This window comes from Motacilla alba, chromosome 4A, assembly GCF_015832195.1.
Source record: "Motacilla alba alba isolate MOTALB_02 chromosome 4A, Motacilla_alba_V1.0_pri, whole genome shotgun sequence".
NCBI lineage: Eukaryota > Metazoa > Chordata > Aves > Passeriformes > Motacillidae > Motacilla > Motacilla alba.
Genome location: NC_052045.1, coordinates 5483820 through 5500937, shown reverse-complemented (window position 1 = coordinate 5500937; position 17118 = coordinate 5483820). Strand labels below are relative to the sequence as shown.

The 17118-nt window shown below is 51.5% G+C and overlaps 1 protein-coding gene across 1 annotated transcript; it reads right to left on the bottom strand.

The window, feature by feature from the left end:
* Positions 1-5045: 5045 nt before the first annotated feature.
* Positions 5046-8138, bottom strand: LOC119695008 (SAP30-binding protein-like). Its single transcript, XM_038122772.1, is given in 2 exon segments — positions 5046-5371; positions 5373-8138. Coding segments are annotated over 2 exon segments (801 nt in total). The 5' UTR covers positions 5883-8138; the 3' UTR covers positions 5046-5080.
* Positions 8139-17118: the final 8980 nt, after the last annotated feature.

The following is a 17118-nucleotide window of genomic DNA, read 5'->3' as shown; positions in this document are numbered from 1 at the left end:
GGGCATCCCCGTGGTGAAGAGTCTCTAACGCGCACAGGCTGCGGGACCCGGCGCCAGAAGGGTTCGGGCAGGGCCAGCATTCCCGGCCCCGCAGGCGCCGGGAGGGCAGGAACGGCACGGAGGCGGGGGGACCGCGGGGAGGGGTCCCTGGGAATCGAAGGGTGTCCCCATGGGACTGCCGGGTGTCCCCCGGCCGCTGCCGCGAGTGCCTTGAGTGCCCGCGCCTCCTCCGCCCGCGCCGTGCCGAGGTCTGAAGGTCAGCCCAGCCCTCATTCCTTTTCTCCTGGGTCTGAATCCCGAGGGAGCGGGCGGAGGGGCAGCACCTCCCGGCACAGCCTGGCCCACTCCTGTCCCAGGGAAATGCCGCTGGGGCTCGGGGCAGAACCAGCCTGGTGGAGCGCAGTGTCCTCAGTGCGGCGCTGCCTCTCTGATGGCGTTTGGGGACAGGAGTGGGACGCTGTGACACTGCACTGTGGTACCGCTCGGGGTTGGTCTCACTGCATCCCAGCCTGCTCCTCCAGCCTGGCCTTTCCTGCTGCTTCATACGAGGAGGAGGAGAGGGAGGAGGCATGGAGCAGGAGGGATGTCCCCAGCATTCCCACATCCCACTTTGCAAAGTGTCCTGATGATTTGGTGTAACCGTTTTTGTTGTCCTCCCTGGCTGGTAGGACTGGTCTCAGTGAGGAGTTGTGGAGATGTGACTCCAGCAGCACACAGGCTGTGAGGGAGAGGGATCCCACGTGGCAACAGTTGGATGCAGGGAATCCCAAAGGCATCCTTCCATGCTTCCCAGCTACAAATCATTGACTGGATGGCAGGAGGACTGGGCAAACGGGCTGGAGAAATCTGGCTTGGAGGGAGAGTCTCCCACACAAAGAGGCTCTAATAAAGCCCAGCTAGGGAGGAGCGTTTTTGTGAATAGTTTCAATCCATGGATGCCCCCAGATCCGGAAATTTCTGGGAGCCCAGCTGGACTTGGCTGGGCAAGGTGCTGGCTGGTGTAGCCTCATTCGGCTCACTTGGGGTGGATTTTTTAACCTGAGCTCAGCATATCCAGGGATTCAGCCCCAAACAAACATCAGATCCCTAGGATCTGATCCCCAGGTCATTTCCTAGGAAACTCCCAATTCTCCACCCACCCACCAGAACTGTTCCCAGCATGGACACTGTGAGGTGGTGCCTCCAGGCCGGGCACCAGGGGCTGTAATTTGTCGTGGGTGTGGGCAGGGAAGGAAGAGAGGGTGTTTTAGCACAAGGTCCCGAGTTGGGTGTGAGCCCACTCCCTGCTCCCAGAGGGGCTGGGATGGTCCCTCTGTTTCCAGGCTGGCTCTTGACAGGAACAGAGCAGAGCCCTGCATGGGTCACTGCAGGAAACAAGGATGTAGCAGGAGGAATGTCCTGCATCCCAAATTGATTCCAGATCCCTGTGAGGGTTCAAGAAGTCCCAGAGTTGATGACCTGTAGGAGTTTTGTGGTTTCTGGTCTGTTGAGGTGTAGCAAAACCAAGCAGAGCCCCGTGAGCAGAGCCCCATGAGCAAAGCTACTTCCTGCCTGGCTGGAAGAAGGAAGTACCAGGCATCTCGTGGGAAGCACAGGTTTCCTGACATTTCCAGCCCATTTCCAGACCAAAGAGGCTCTGAGAAGCAGCTGAATGTTTGATTCCTGCTTTGACTTGAATCTCAGAGCTTTGGGGTGATGTTTACACACTACCAGTTGCCTGTTCCCAAAGTCCTGCAGAGACGAGGCCTGTGATCCCATTGTCCCATGGTTTTTGGGGTGGGAGAGGTGGTGAACATGGAAGATGGAGAGTGTTTCCCGAGCAGATTCCCTCGCTACTGCCACCCAAAAACTAGGATGTCTCTCCTTTGGCCATTCCTCATGACATCCATGTAAATTCAGCGTAGTTTACACCAGTCAGAACAGTTGGACGTGGAGCAGTTCTGCAAGCTGGGACCCAATCCCTTGGTTTTCTGTGAGCAGTGGGTTGTGGAGCTGCTCTCACAAGGAGCAAAAGCTCCCAGGCAGGCCAGGGGAGGGAGCACAGCCCTGTCCCTGCCTCCAGACAGCCGGATCCCGAAGGAAATTAGATTTCTCCTGTACTGCCAAGAGTTAAGCTAATTCCAGGCGCCTCTCTCGGAGATAGACTGTGTCCAATCTTGGAGCGACTCATCGGGAGAGAGAAGAATAGCCCAGTGTGGTGCGTCAGCAAGTGGCCCTGAGTCACTGGCCCTGTTCATTGTGTCATGTGTGACACGGAGCAGCGCTGGCGGGCACGGGGTGGCCCGGCCTCAGTCCCCGCACCACATCCGGATCCGGCACCACCCTGAGGGATGTGCATCCTTCTCCCTGCCCTGAAGCCCTTGTGTCCTACTGGTGATGGAGCGTCAGGCCAGGCTTGGGGGTGGTGATGGGTGGTGTGGGATTCCCAGAGAAGCTGTGGAAGTGTCCAAGGCCGGGTTGTACAGGGCTTGGAGCAACCTGGTCCAAGTCAGAGGTGTCCCTGCTCATGGCAGAGGGTGGAACAGAATGGGCTTTAAGATCCCTTCAGCCTAAACCGTTCCATGATTTCCACAGAGCTGCAGGAGTGAGATCCAGCAACCTAAGTCATCGTCAGGGGATGCTGGCAGGGATTTGCTGGGATAACCTGGGAGCTGTGAGAAACAGTTTCACCTTCCCTAACACCAGCTGGAGGCTTCCCTGCTCAGGAGCGCATGTTGCATCCCAGTGAATCGGGAATTGGAGCCAGTTCAGAACTGTGCTGGTTTGGGTGGCTGCTGGGGAGCTTTGAGCCCCATCCACCAGGGGTGAGGAGGCCACCAGGACAGGAGATCCATGTGTTTTCCAGGCCACAGCTCCCGAGGAGTGTTCCCAAGAGGACGAGATGCCAGAGAGATCACACGGGATGCGGATCCGCTTTGGGAGCGTGGGACGGGCTTTACCTGCAGCAAGTGGGAGGAAAGTGCCGAGTCTTCCCAGAGCGAGGCTGTAGAAGGTCTTTTCTTTAGTGAGTCTGGGCTGCTGTCAATAAGTTCTGTGGTTTTAGGGCACCATATGCTGCATTCAACACTTTGCCAATCTGCTTAAATGGATCCAGACAAGGCTGTTCCCAGAGCAGGAGCAGCTGGAAGTGGTGTATGGAGCAGTCCGTCATCAGGAGCCCATCGGATAAAATTCCTGCTTTTGGTCTGACATTACAACCTCCTAATCCTCCATCCCTGAGTTCTCTGGCTTTGCTCTCTGAGAGAACAGCCCGGGAAGCAGACGGTGACATTGTCTCACTTAACACCACTGGCATTACTTTTATTGCAAAGTGGAGGGAATGTGCCTGGAAAAGGAGCGAGTGTGCTTGGATAAAGAGGGAATGTGCCTGGATGAGGAGGAGAAGGGCTTCCTTACCCCGTGTGTCCAGGGATGCTTCACCCCAAGCCCTGTGTCCACTAGAGCAGGGGCCCTTTGCAATCGCAAATGCTTTCACATTCCCAATGCCACCTTGGAAAACATGAGCTCCAAATGATTTATCCTACCAGGAATTTAAACCCAAGGGGCTTTGTCCTTTTCATCCAATGATTTTATCTCTTCTCTCCAAAGAAGATGCCCCATGTTGGGATTAATATGTAAAACTCAGCTTTCCCTTCAGTGGACAAACTTCTCTTTGCTCAGAGAAAATTCCCAGTTGGAAGCAATGATTCCTCCTTGGTGAGGGGGTTTCTCATCCCCAGGGAAGTGAGGGATGATGATGTCTCCACAAGCTCCAGGTGTAGGCAGAGAGAAGGAGCAAAAAGAGTCGGGTCCAGCGTTATTCCCGGGTTTTGCACTTTCATGTAGCTGCCAGTTGTACAAATTAATTAAAAATAACTGAAGAAAAATCCCAAAGAAAGGCCCCGCTTCCTCTGGGGAACATTAATCATTAGCTGAGTCTTTTTCTTATGAAAATACAGATCCATGGTAGCCCCAGGCAGAAGATTCCCAGGGAGAGCCCTCACCATTCGTGCTCGGAGTTAGGGAAATCGCTTTGAAAGCATCTGACAACTAAAGCAGAACATGTTGAGTAACTTGGCAACACTGGGAAAACATCTGGAACTGGTTTATCTTCAACACATTTTGCTTTGCTTCAAGAGGAGATGTCAGGGCAGTTCATTCACTGCCACTCAGGGCCGCGGGCGGGGCCGGGAGACGCTCGGCCGCCGCCTGGAGGAAGGGAATAAAGGGATATCCTGGATATCTGCTGCTCCTGGGCAGGATCCTGTGAGGCCAGGCCATGGAGTGTCCCTGTGCTGAGCTCTGCAGGTGTCCCCTGGACTCTGGTGGCACCGAGCATGGTGGCTTGGGATGGGTTGTTGAGGTTGCCTGGAAACGCTGTGGCTGCCCCATCCCTGGGGGTGTCCAAGGCCAGGTTGGATGGGGCTTGGAGCAACCTGGGATAGTGGAGTGTCCCTCCATGGCAGGGGGTGGAACTTGCATGATATTGAAGGTCCCTTCCAACCCAAACCACACTGGGATTCCATGATTTCCAAAGAGCCAAAGGGAGTGAGGTCCCATAGCCCAAGTTACCCTCAGCTTGTGATTCATCCTCATCCCATTCCTGCTGCTGTCTGGGAAAGGAATGCCTGTAGGGCTTGGTGGAGACAATGTCAGGATAGAAACATTCCTGGATTCTGCCAGAAAGTGATAAGGCAGTGTACTAGTTTGGAAGCAAACCAGCAGGAGATTCCAAGTCACAACTACAATTTAGTAGGAAAATTAAAGAAAAGGCAGTAGTACAGAGGCACCGATAGAGTCAGAACATGACCTGACAGCCTGTTGGGCAGGGTGGTGGTAGCAGTCTGATTAAATGGGGGCTGTTGGAGTGATGGATGTGGTTCTGTTGATCCTGTAGAAAGATCTGGTCCTTCTCTGGAGGTCCCATGGCGGTTATGGAGCTCTTGTCCTCTGGAAATCCAGTGGTAGTGCTCCCGTGGTGTTCCAGGCCTCAGATTCTATCCAGGTAGGAATGTTTGGTTCCTCCCCTCAGGGTGGGGGAGCTCACAATGAGATTACGTGATTTTATGGGTCATTCTTTGAGACCCTTCCTCAGCATTTGTCACCTGCTCCTCCTCCTCTTCTGGGCATCTCCCCCAGTGGTGCTGGGTGTTGTGGTGGTTGTGGAACCAGCGCTTCTTGTTGTACCCTTTTTAGTGCCAGTCACAAATTCAATCTTTGTACATTCTTTCTTGGCCTTCTTCAGTTTGTCCATCTCAGTCTTCTGGGCTTTAGCTAGTGCCTCATAATATGAATCCTCTGACCAGCTTTGAGGATCAAACATGTCCTTTGGGTAATTTGTACCAATTTCATCAATGGAACAAAACTGGATCAGCTTTTCATAGATGCCTGGAGTTGCGAAATTCCTTTTTGTTCTGGACGATGCAGTTCACATCCATCCCCTCTTTCATTTTCCTCTCATACAGCTTTTTAATTTTATTCTGCAATTGGTTAGAACATCTGCCAAGAGGCTCAGGAGGGATTTTGATCTCATCTGGAGACATGTTCCACACTCTCTCTGAAAAAGAAGCAACTGGTTCCTGAGGATCTCTTTCCTCCACTTCTTGGAATTCCTTTAGGTCAGCAGCCTCAGGTTTTTCAGTCTGTGAATTGTCATCTGTTGTGATGGATGTGGTTCTGTCGAGGCAGTGATCCTGTGGAAAGATCTGGAAAGGTCCTTCTCTGGAGGTCCAGTGGCGGTTATGGAGCTCTTGTCCTCTGGGAATCCGGTGGTAGCGCTCCCGTGGTGTTCCAGGCCTCAGACTGTATCCAGGCAGGAATGTTTGGTTCCTCCCCCTGGGTGGAGCCTCTCGCAATGGGATGGTAAGATTCCCTGAGTCCTTCTGTGGGACCCTGCTGCCCATTAGTGGAGATGGCTCCCCACGAGTGGCTGGTGCTTCCCTGGAGGGAGTTACCGGGAGAAGATAAAGAACACTGCCCCGCCTATCTTTTGGTTACATCTTACATTGTAACCCAGGACAGGCAGGGAATTCCGTGAACCAGCTTTTCCGGCTTCCCTGGGGCTTCCCGTCCCTGGGGGTTAGATCTCTCTTAAACTAGGCTGGAAAAGCTGGGAAGGGCCATGTCAGGTGTTCAGGTTGGACGTTAAGGATCTCCTTCAGCCCAAAAGTTAGCTCATGGGCCTCCCAGCTGGAGGTACCACCATCACACAAGCCCAAAATCATCCCTTCTGCCACAGAAGGAGCCTGCTTAGAGCCCCTGCATCGCAGCAGCCCTGGAGCTGCACAGCTCCGACCATGAGTCCATTTTATTCCAGGAATGGAAGGATTTTAGCAGCTCTTTTTGGGTGTTCTTGGTCCAGGCGGCTCTTTGGGTGACCTCCCCGCCCTGCATGTCTCTGTGAGGAAGGAGGAAGGGAGCAAAGGGAAGACTGTGGTGGGGGATGGACCATTTTTAATTGAGGATCATACAAAAATAAGGAATAATAAATTTTAAAAGTTGTTGGGGTTATATCAAAGCTCTCAGCCCCTCTCGAAGGCCTGGGCAGGAGATGGGTGAGTTTCCTGCTCCACATCTGCAGGACCTGTGTTCCAGGCAGGCCAGGAGTGGTTTCCAGCCTTTTTAGCACTTCAGGATGATCCTTTTTCAGCTCAGAAGGTCGACAGCTCTGCTTGTTGTGAACTGATACTCAACAAAAAAACCCCAAGAATTAGGTTTGGCTTATGAAATTTGGGGTTGGTTTTACCATTTTTAAATGTATTTGGGAACTGGACATGCCTAAGTTGCAAAACAAAAAGACAAAAAGAGCCAGACAGTGATTTTTTTTAAAATTTTGAAACTTGTCAAAACAAGCCAGATTGATCATTATGACCAATTTTTTTCTTTTTTTCCCTTTTTTTTTTTTGCAAATTGAGAAATGCATCCAGAACAGTCCTTTCCCACAAAACCTTTCATTTTCCAAAAAAAAAAAAAGTTGCAAAAAAAAAAAAAATCAATCACACTTTTTCTGCTCACAGAGTTGGAATGGGCGGCAGTGGATTGGGAGAGAATAGCAATTTGTAAGGAATTCCAACCAGCTCTCCTTAAAATAGCATCCAGCCAGTTTCTCCAGGGCAGGAGGCTGGGTGGCTCCATGGTGGGAACAGGCTGGAGCAAATCCTGGCTGAGCAGGCCGGGATAACACCTTGGGAATGCAGGGACACCTTCCCCGTGGGAATGAGAGATGCTGATGCCTGGGAGGAATTTCTGGGGATCCCCAGCCATCCCTCTGGTGGAGGTTTGGTTTGGTTTTCTGTTCCAGCCCAAACTGAATCCAGCTCCTCTGAGCCTCCCGTTCGGACACAGCCTCAGGATGCCTTCAAAAGGGAGACGCCACCGTCTGAGCACGGGGGTGAAACTGGGAACAAATTCCATGTGCTGGTCCTTGAGGGAGCCAAGGAGGGATGTGGGAAGGGAGAGCAGGAGGAGAGCCCAGCCCCTCGTGCCCTTCTCCCTCTGGAGCGTGTCCGAGCTGGGGCTCCCTGCCTTGTGCTGGGTGGCCTTGGGGGCACCTGTGGGGACCTCGGGGGGACCTGTGGCACCCGACCCCCGCAGCGCCCAGGCTGCTGGTGCCCGAACCCTTCTCAAGTGCTTGTGCCATGTGGGTGGTGACAGAGCTCGGCCCGACCCCAACGAGGTCCTTTAACAGTGCGTGGTGGTGAAACACAAACCAACATTGCTGAAGTCAAAGTATCCTTTCTAATCCCCCGGCCCGGTTTCTCTTTCTTTCCAGCTTTTCCTCCTCCGCCTCCTGGACCCTCCCTCTGTTCCCACCCCCCTTCTGTTTCTCTTTCTCCCTTCTGTCATAAGAAAGTGACTGTGTCCTCGAGGGGACAGTTTTCTTATGCCATTTTATACACTGTGCTTCATGTTTAGAACTTTTTTGCACTAGTTCCTATTACATTTATTTTCCAAACTGGTTTGACAAAAAACAAACAAAAAAAACCCAACAAAAACACAATCCCATGCTATAATTCAGTTGTATTAAAATATTATCCTACTACTCTCTGTGTTCAATAGTCTCTGTACCTGTAATGCTTTCAGTTCTGTTGTATTTTGGGGCCGAGGTTTTCTCTGCTCCTTGTTTAACCCAGTAAAGAAATAAAATGTTAAGAATTGATGATAACTCCTCCTCCCTGTCTCTGCTGTGTCACTGGGGCCACCAGGGTCCCACGGGGACGGGCTCCCCCAGAACCTGCTCTAAACCCCAGCCACTGTCCCATGGGGGTTGTTTTCCTGCCAAATCCAATCCCAACTGGAGGCCAGAGAGGCGGGATGGAGGGACAATAACCCTGCCTTAACTGAATTTGATTTCGTAACCTTTCTTTATATTCTTTTGTTTCTTGCTTTCACATTTCTTGCCACGGGGCTCACCTCAGAACAATAGGGGCGAAGGCTGTCACCAAGAGATTCATCAGACAATAATGACTCAACCAGGGTATCCAAATTTTGCCCAGCTGAAGTCCACACCCACACATAATCTGGAATTAATTCCTCTGGACAACAGAGCTCGGCATGGAACAGAGTGAGGACACCGCGCTCCAAATTGAGCGCTGCGTGCCAGGCTGGGAAAGGCCACGGGACAAAGCTCTGGAGTTACACTGTGGCCATCCCCATCCCGAGCTGGAAACCCTCTCTTTGGAAAGAAAACCAGGAAAAGGGGAAGAAATTGGATGGGGATGGAAATAAATGTTTAAAAAAAAAACCAACAGACTGGTGCAGGAGGCAAATGGGGGAGACACCAGCTGTGCTGGAGAACCAAGGCCGAGAGTTGGGGGCACAGGAGGGGGAATTTGGGGGGCTGGAGGGGCACAGCGAGAGGGGCTGGGGGTGATAATGAGGGGCCTGCACTTCCCCAGTGTGGGCAGCAGGAAGGGGGGTGCTGTCTCCTTGCCCTGCTCAGGTGAGGCCACGCTCTGGAACCCCAAACTCAGAGCCTTAGACTCTGGAACCCCAAGATCAGAAGGACCTGGAGCTGCTGGAGCAAGTCCAGAGGAGCTCACAGAGCTGCTCCAAGGGCTGGAGCCCCTCTGGGACCAGGCTGGGAGAGCTGGGGGTGCTCACCTGGAGATGAGAAGGCTCCAGGGAGAGCTCAGAGCCCCTTCCAGTGCCTAAAGGGGCTCCAGGAGAGCTGGAGAGGGACTGGGGACAAGGGATGGAAGGACAGGACATGGGGAATGGCTTCCCACTGCCAGAGGGCAGGGATGGATGGGATATTGGGAAGGAATTCCTGCCTGTGAGGGTGGTGGGGCCCTGGCACAGGGTGCCCAGAGAGGATTGAAGAGGCGTTTATCCCTCCAGACAGGAAAGCACCCACTGGAGCTGTCCCCAGGAAGCCCCAGGTGCCTCAGGTTGTCCTGCTGCAGGCAGTTACAGGAGCCCAAGCGATTCCCAATCCCAGAGTGATTCCTCCTGGGTGTGCCCTAAACTGCCCCAGTTTGAGAGCTCTGGGCCCCAGCTGGGCTTTAGGAACTGCATAAAAGGGTCCTGCAAGGGCTTGGGCTGGTGAGCTGTGTTGGGATGCAGCATCAGCCTTTTCAGGAAGGTGTTTAGGACCTTTTCCTTTGGGAATGCTGCTTGCAAGATGCATCCTGGCAATCCTGCTGCCATTTCTCATTCTCCTGGGTGCTTGGGGAGCAGTGGTGCCACTTCTGAGCTCCCAGGAAAGGGTTTTGGTGGCCACGTGGTGCCCAAACTGCTGCAGCAGCTGCAAATCCACCCAGGAACGTGCTGATTCCCAAGGATTTGATTAGGAGGGATTGAGTTAAGTGGATGTGAATTTTCATGGCTATAGGGCTGCGCACATCAAAGCTGGGAGGCAGCGTGGGGCCAGGGAGAAGTTTCTCAGCTGTAAATTTGCCTCGTGACTCCATAAAAATTGCGATGGGCAGCATGGAAAGAATTCTGCTGGAAAGAGCCTGGAAAATGCTGCACCCCCGAGAAAACAACACAAAGGGCTGCAGACCCAAATCAAAGTCCAGGCCTGGGAATGTTTTGAGGTGTGAGATGGGACACTCCCGATGCTGAAGTCCTGGGTGGGGTCTGGGTTTTGAACCTCAGCCCTTCTTGGATGAGGATTAGGAATTCTTCTTTTATGTCTTTATTTATAGTTTAATAGATGGCACACCAGCTCCTGCTTTCTGGGTTATCAAAAAGGAAAAGGACCCTTTTCAAACGTGTGTTTCTGAACAATTTCAGACCTCCTGCAGCTTCTCCAGCCTCCCTGAGCAGAGGAGAGCTTGGGCTTCATGGAAATCCAGAAACATGGTTCTAAAAATGTGCTTGAGATCCTTGTTGTTCACACCAACACTTGACTATGGGAGATGAAGAATTCTGAAGAGAGGATTCCTCCTCTCAGGAATGCAGTTTCAGGGTGTTTTCCACCTACCAGGAAACTCCAGGATGATTCCAGGCCTTTCCAAGTCTGGACATTCTGGATACATTCCAGTTGGAGCTCCTGATGTTGGTGAGTTCTGCATTTATTTTTCTGGCATCAATCAGGTTTTTTGGGTGTGTTTATGGCTTTTGTGACTTGACAATGTGATGCCACCTCAGCCAACTGATGAAAATCCTGGAGTGAGGAGTTGACGTTATTAATGATTGTCATTTTCCACATTTTTTGCCTGAAGGACTCCTTTGTTCTCTTCTTTTTGTCTCAAAATCTGTGTTAAGTAACAGCTTACAATTAATTTTTCATTCCAGCCCCCTTTGCCCCAGCAGGGCCTGGAGGGGCTGTGGAAGGTGGGTTTGTGTGGATTTCCATGGATGCTGTGAGCCAGATGGGTTTCACTGGGTGATTTCTTTCTCCCTTGCTCTGCTTTCCCTGGTTTCTCCTTTGGATCGTGGCCTTGGATCTGTTTTGACACCTGAGGAAGATCAAGGTTTCACTGTTGTGTTTTCCCCACTGAAGAATCCATGTTGTCATCAATTCAGCTTTAATTGCGGTGAAGAGAAGCCCTCGATGGGCAAGAGGAAGGTTTTGCTGCCTCCACCTCCCCCTGTCAGTGTCACCTTTCCAAGGGCTTGCACTCAGCTCTGATCTCTGCTCTCTGAGACCAGGGACAGCACCCAGGGAATGGCTGGAGCTGTGTCAGGGCAGGTTCAGGTTGGATTTTAGGGAAAGGTTCTTCCCCCAGAGGGTGCTGGGCAGTGGGAGGGTTCCCCAGGGAATGGGCACAGCCCCAAGGCTGCCAGACCTGAGTTTGGACAACTCTCCCAGGCCCAGGGTGGGATTGTTGGGGTGTCTGTGCAGGGCCAGGGCTTGGACTGGATGATCCCTTCCATCTCAGGAAATCCTGGGATTTTGTGACTCTTCTTCCTCCAGTCTCAGCATCTTCCAACCACCCTCTTCTCTCCCTCAGCTGTGTTGCTTGATCTTTTCTCCAAAACTTGTTGAGTTTGGGTTTTTTATAAATAGAATTATTTGGGTTGGGATCTTTGAGTCATTTCTACCCCACTCTTGGTCCTTGCAGAATGGGTTCTGTCTCCCCCAAATCCCTTCTCTGGGCTCAGAGCCCAGCCCAGGTGAACAGCCAGCCCCAGGTAAGCCCAGCACAGGCTTGGAGCAAAGCCTCGCTGCCAGGAGATCCCCTGACATGCTTGCACTCATAAACTTGTCAACATTTGGCTTTTTTTGTCCCTCTTGGGGAAAATTACTGCTGTTCCTCACCCCATGTCAGCTCCCAGGCCGCACTGGGGACGGTGCTAAAACGCCTGCTGCGGGTGAGGCTCCGGTGGGAGCTGTCACTACCTCGGGGTCAGGAAGCCAACGGGAACCTCTGTTCCATAAACTGTGAGTTTTTCATAAAAGCCTTTCTAATTTGTACCAAAGAGACTCCAGCACACCCTTGGGACTGGTAAAAATAATAATAGTTTGAGTGGTGGAAGACTGTGAATTTGAAACAGAAGGTTGTGAGATCCACGAGAATTACCCGAAACATCAACGTTGGACATCAATTAATGTAATTTAGATATACAATGAGATAGCAGAGATTCCCACAAAGATCTGTCAGCTCTTACCTCTTCAGATCTCCGTGAGATGAAGCAGATGTTTCCATCCCATTGATTCAGAGGAATCGGCCCTTCCATCCCGGAGCGCGTTGCCTCCAATCGTTGGGAATTATTCCTCACCAAAATTACAGGGTTTGCTATTTTTCAATCATTTCTTTATTCGTTCGAAGATGAAATGCACATGTTCCTATCAGCAGGTTTAGCTTAGGAATGCTGCATTCCCAAAGCCAGGAGCCTTCTCGTGGAGGAGAGGTGAAGGCAAATGGCACTCGGAGCTGGAGCTGTTCCCTCTGGAAAGGTCCCTCTGTAACACCCAATTTCATCTTTACTATCCCATCCCCAACAAATGGCTCCTGCCCCTTCCCAAATCCCCTCAGCCAGGCTCACATGGAGTGCTTTATCCTGCCTTGATCTCACACGGGCTCCGCAGAGGAAATTGCTGCTTTAGGGCTGTGTTCTGGAGGATATTCTGTCTGAGCCTTGTGATCTTTCTCCTCACTTAAATCCACAAGTGCTGGCATGCTGGGAAGAACAAACACGTGGGGTTTTCCTTCCCTGGTTATTGCTGTCATCTCACATTAACAATCCCAAGGCTGGAAATCGCTGAAATCCCGGGTCACCTGGAAACTAAGCCCCGGATGTGGGGTCCTGTAGCTGGATCAGGGCCTGGGCATGCAGTTTCCAATCACTGTGAGCAGAAAAAGACACTTCCATATGTTCTCCTTATGACTGTTCCTGCTTTGATATGAATTCCTTGGATTTACCCTTTTTAAAGCCAGGGCTTCAGTTCTTAATGCTGGACTCGCCCTGCCTTACCCAAAATGCTTGAAAGTTTGAGTTTAGGCCAGAACTGAGCTTTGGAAAAGGGCCTGGAGTGGCAGAAAAAGGGGGAATGGCTTCAACTTCACAGAGGGCAGAGTTAGATACAATTTTGGAAAGAAATTCTCCCCTGGCACAGGGTGCCCAGAGAAGCTGTGGCTGCCCCTGGATCCCTGGCAGTGTCCAAGGCCAGGCTGGACAGAGCTTGGAGCACCCTGGGCTGGTGGAAGGTGTCCCTGCCTGTGACAGGGGGTGGGATGGGATGAGTTTTAAGGCCCTTTCCCACCCAAACCATCCTGGGATTCTCTACTGGGGCTGGAGCTGTGGCTCTGCTTCATCTGTAAGGGATTTCAGTCCCTTTACATTTGTCTCTCTTAATGCAGAAATTGCATCTTTAGGCTCAAATCATCATCCATGGAATTTACATCTCTAAAGAGAGAGAAGCAAAAGCCAAAGAGGCTGAGATGGGCATGTGGGCCACAAACCTGTGGCAGGGGATTTCCAGGAGCTCTCCTGTCAGAATTCCCCCTGCCTGGAGAAGACACCAGTGGTGGCACTGAGGTGCCAGTTTCCCATGCCCGTAACACGGTGCTAATCCCACGTGCTTCTGGCAGTGGGAAGCTGCTCCCTGTGTCCTGTCACTCCATCCCTTGTCCGAAGTCCCTTTCCATCTCTCCTGGAGCCCCTTTAGGTGCTGGAAGGGTCTCTCAGGGTGTGGCAAAGCTGCTGCAAACCCTTGTGCAGTGAGAGCAGTCATGGTTTGGGTGGGGAGGGCTCTGCTCGAGGGGTTTCCCACCTGGACAGAGTGTGGCTCTGTGGGGTGGAACCTTTTCCCCGAGGTGCCCCAAATCCAGAGCTGTGCTCCTGGGCAAACAGGCCTGGAAAAGCACAGAATCCATGAAGCTGGAAAAGACCTCAGAGGTCACTGAGTCCAACCCAGGGCCCAACAACACCATGGCACCAGGAAGGCTGGAGAAATCCTTGCCAAGGGGCAGGGAGAGCAGCCCCCTCGCTGTGGTCCCTGGTCAGGCTCAGTGTTATGGAGGGGCTTGGCAGCTGGCCTGCAAGCAAAGCTGAGCTAGAAGAAGTAACAATTGATGATTTTTGAGTGTATTCATAGCAAGGAAGAAGACAAGGCTGTCAGCATGAAAACTTATTAAAAAATACATGAAAATCTTTGTAAGCTAGACTACGTGCATAAGTAGATGTGTACATGTGCCTTATTAAATTCCTGTAAAACTTTTGCCAGTTCTATTGACATTAATTGCTTTGCACCAATAAATATAATAAGTTACTGTGGTATAGTCAATTATTTAAGATCACGCTTTGTTGAGACTATATAAACTGGAGAACACGCAGAATGAAGAACTTTTTTCTTCTTGGACCCAAGAAGTAAAGCTTCTTGGTAACACAGCATTAAGGGTGCAGCTCCCTCCTTTCCCCTCTCCTCCTTTTCCCTGCCTTTTGGTGAGCGATCCGAGGGGCAGAGCGGGCTCTGGGCTCTCTGGCAGAGCATCTTTCATGTGGCACGTCTGCTCCTCGAGGCACAGATGGTATCCTCTTTCCCTGGCACCAGCACGGCCCCAAAGTGGCACCCCCAGGACAATGTCTTGGCCGGCTCCAGCGCTGACCCGGGATGTGGGAGCCGAGGGGTCGGGATGAGGGGGCCAGGAGGCACCGGGGAGGTTGAATAACGTGGTGTGGAATATCATTGTTCCAGCCAGGATGAGTAAGAGCACAGCTGAGCCTGGTCACCGACGGCACTGCCACCATTCCGGGGGAGGCAGGGGCTCGGAGACGGCTGCACAGTTGAAAATCAAGACAATGAGTCTATAAAAGTTTAAGAACTGAATAGGTCCCGAACATTTGGTTCTCATTATCACCAAATAACATATAAATAAACATACAACAGAACCAAGAGCAGCATCTTCCTCACCCCCTCTGCAAGAAGTTGTGTTTAGGCTGAACTCGGCCTCCTTGGCCAAACCTCCTCCTGCGTGCTCCGGGATGGAATCCTGGGGCTGCCAGGCCTCATCGTCCTTCAAAACACAGCAAAGCCTGAGCCAGGCAGGAAAACGAGGTGTCAATGTGCTGCTGCTCCTTAAAAGTCAGCAGTGCAGGGGGAAATGGGAAAATAAGCCCAGCAAGAGTCAATACAGCTTTTTTTTTGGTTGCTGTTGTTGTAAAAAGCCCATCCCACCCTGTGCCATGAGCAGGGACACCTTCCTCTATCCCAAGCTGGTCCAAGCTCCCTCCATCCCGGCCTTGGGCACTTCCAGGGATGGGGCAGCCACAGCTGCTCTGAGCAACTCAGTGTTCCTTGTGAGAATTCACGGAGGAAGACGAGAGGGAGAGATGAATGATCAGAGACACTGTGATGTCCTGAGAGGGGAAATTTTGGAAGAGTCCCTGGCAGAGTCGGGAAAAAAGTCATGAATGTGGCTCCTTAGTACATCTTGCTGGTCTAAGATGAACATATTGCTCAATCCCTGCCCCTATGGAAGCAGTTGGACACAATTACCTTTCCTGCATGGACAGAGCTCACAGTTACTGAAAAAACAAAGCAGATTGTATGGAACATCTTAGATCTCACTGAGGAACAGGAATTGAAACTGCAGTGCTGGATGGAGGCTCCATAAAATCAGGATTCTCCTTCCTAAGGGCTTGTAAACGCCAGTGGATGTGCTCTTGGAGTGCCAGGATTTCAGGTTTTAGGAGACTTTATTGTACTCATGTTGTTGAGAACATCACTGAGAGAGCAAGGGATGGCTTTCCTCAAAAGAAAGTCAGGAATTCCAAAGCTTTTAGGTCACACATATTAAACTGACTCTGCAGCCGCTGCAGGAATTGCAGCTGCTGCCAAAATGTAAATGGGAAATGGGCTCAAAGCTGCTTTACATCACTCAGAGATTCCCTGATCTGTGGAATTCACATGGAGAGGGGCACTCAGACCTGCCACCTGTGCTGTGCAGAGATGTACCCATTCCAAAGGGAAGGGAGAGCTCCTGAGCTGCAGCAGCTTCCTCCCACCTGTGGTTAAATCCTGCTGGGATGGGAAGGCAATGCTGGAAAAAACCCAGCAAGTTTGGAAATCAAGAGAAAAAGTCACTCCAGACACTTCCCCTGTGTGTTCTCCTCCTCTGCAGCCTCTGCCCACCCTCCCCAGCACCCCCTCAACTGCTCTTTATTTCCCCATCCAGAGCATCAGGGATCCCTGTCCCTTCTGCATCTTCCCCACCCTCTGGCTCCTGCTTCTCCTGGACCAGGACTCCTGGAGCACAGGCAGGAGACAAGGAACAGCTTAAACCTGTGAGGTTCTTCATGCACGTGATGAAGTTTTTCAGGGATGGCAGAGGAAGAGGAGGGAATGCTCAGAACAAGAGGAATCAAAACAAAATCCTGGAGAAACTGGAAACGGGCTGTGGGGCTTGACTGGTCTGGGTGTGAGGATCCCACTTACGAATTATGCTTTAATTTCATCATTACATGGGATTCCTTTTTAATCACTGGGACGCTGGTCAGCCCCAGGAGGCAGAAATCCCTCAGTCTGAGGATTTGGCCTAAACCCCTGATGAGATCAAGGCAGTAATGGAGAGCTCACCTCTTCCCCCTGACCCAGCCCCAGGCTGACCTGACCTCTAAAATTCACCTTCAAAGCAACCTAAATGACTCTGGAAAGTGGGATGAGGCTGCTGCAAGTGTGGGTAGATCCATGTAGGATTTGGATTGGGATTTTCATCTTGAGAAACAGGATTTTGGTGGCGCAGGAGTTGGTCTTGATGATCCTTACAGGTCCCTTCCAGCTTGGGGTATTCTGTGATTTTATGAAAACCAGTAACAACACTGAGCACTCAAATAATTATAAATGTTCCTGAAATAATTACAGGGTTTTGAACAGAGGGTTCATTTGTGTTTGCTTTTTGCTCCTCAGTTGTTGGGGTTGGCAGCGCTTGATGCTTCCAGTTTTGCTCTTCCCAAATATTAGGGAAACATTTCTTTCTTAAATGAAAACAGATACTCTCATGGAATTTCATGTCTACGACACAGGACTTGTAGGGGAAAAAAACCCCACTGCAGGAAAACAAGGCCAGGAAGGGCTGGAAAAGGTCGTCCTCCTCCCCAAAGGCAGGACAAGGCCACCGTGGGATTCTTTCTGGCTGTGATCTGTGGCATGAAGACCCCACAAATGCCCAGACGATGTGTTCCAGGACTCTTAAGGGTTTCTCATGGAAGGGACAGCCTCGTGGGAAACTCACCCTGCCCCCAGGTCTG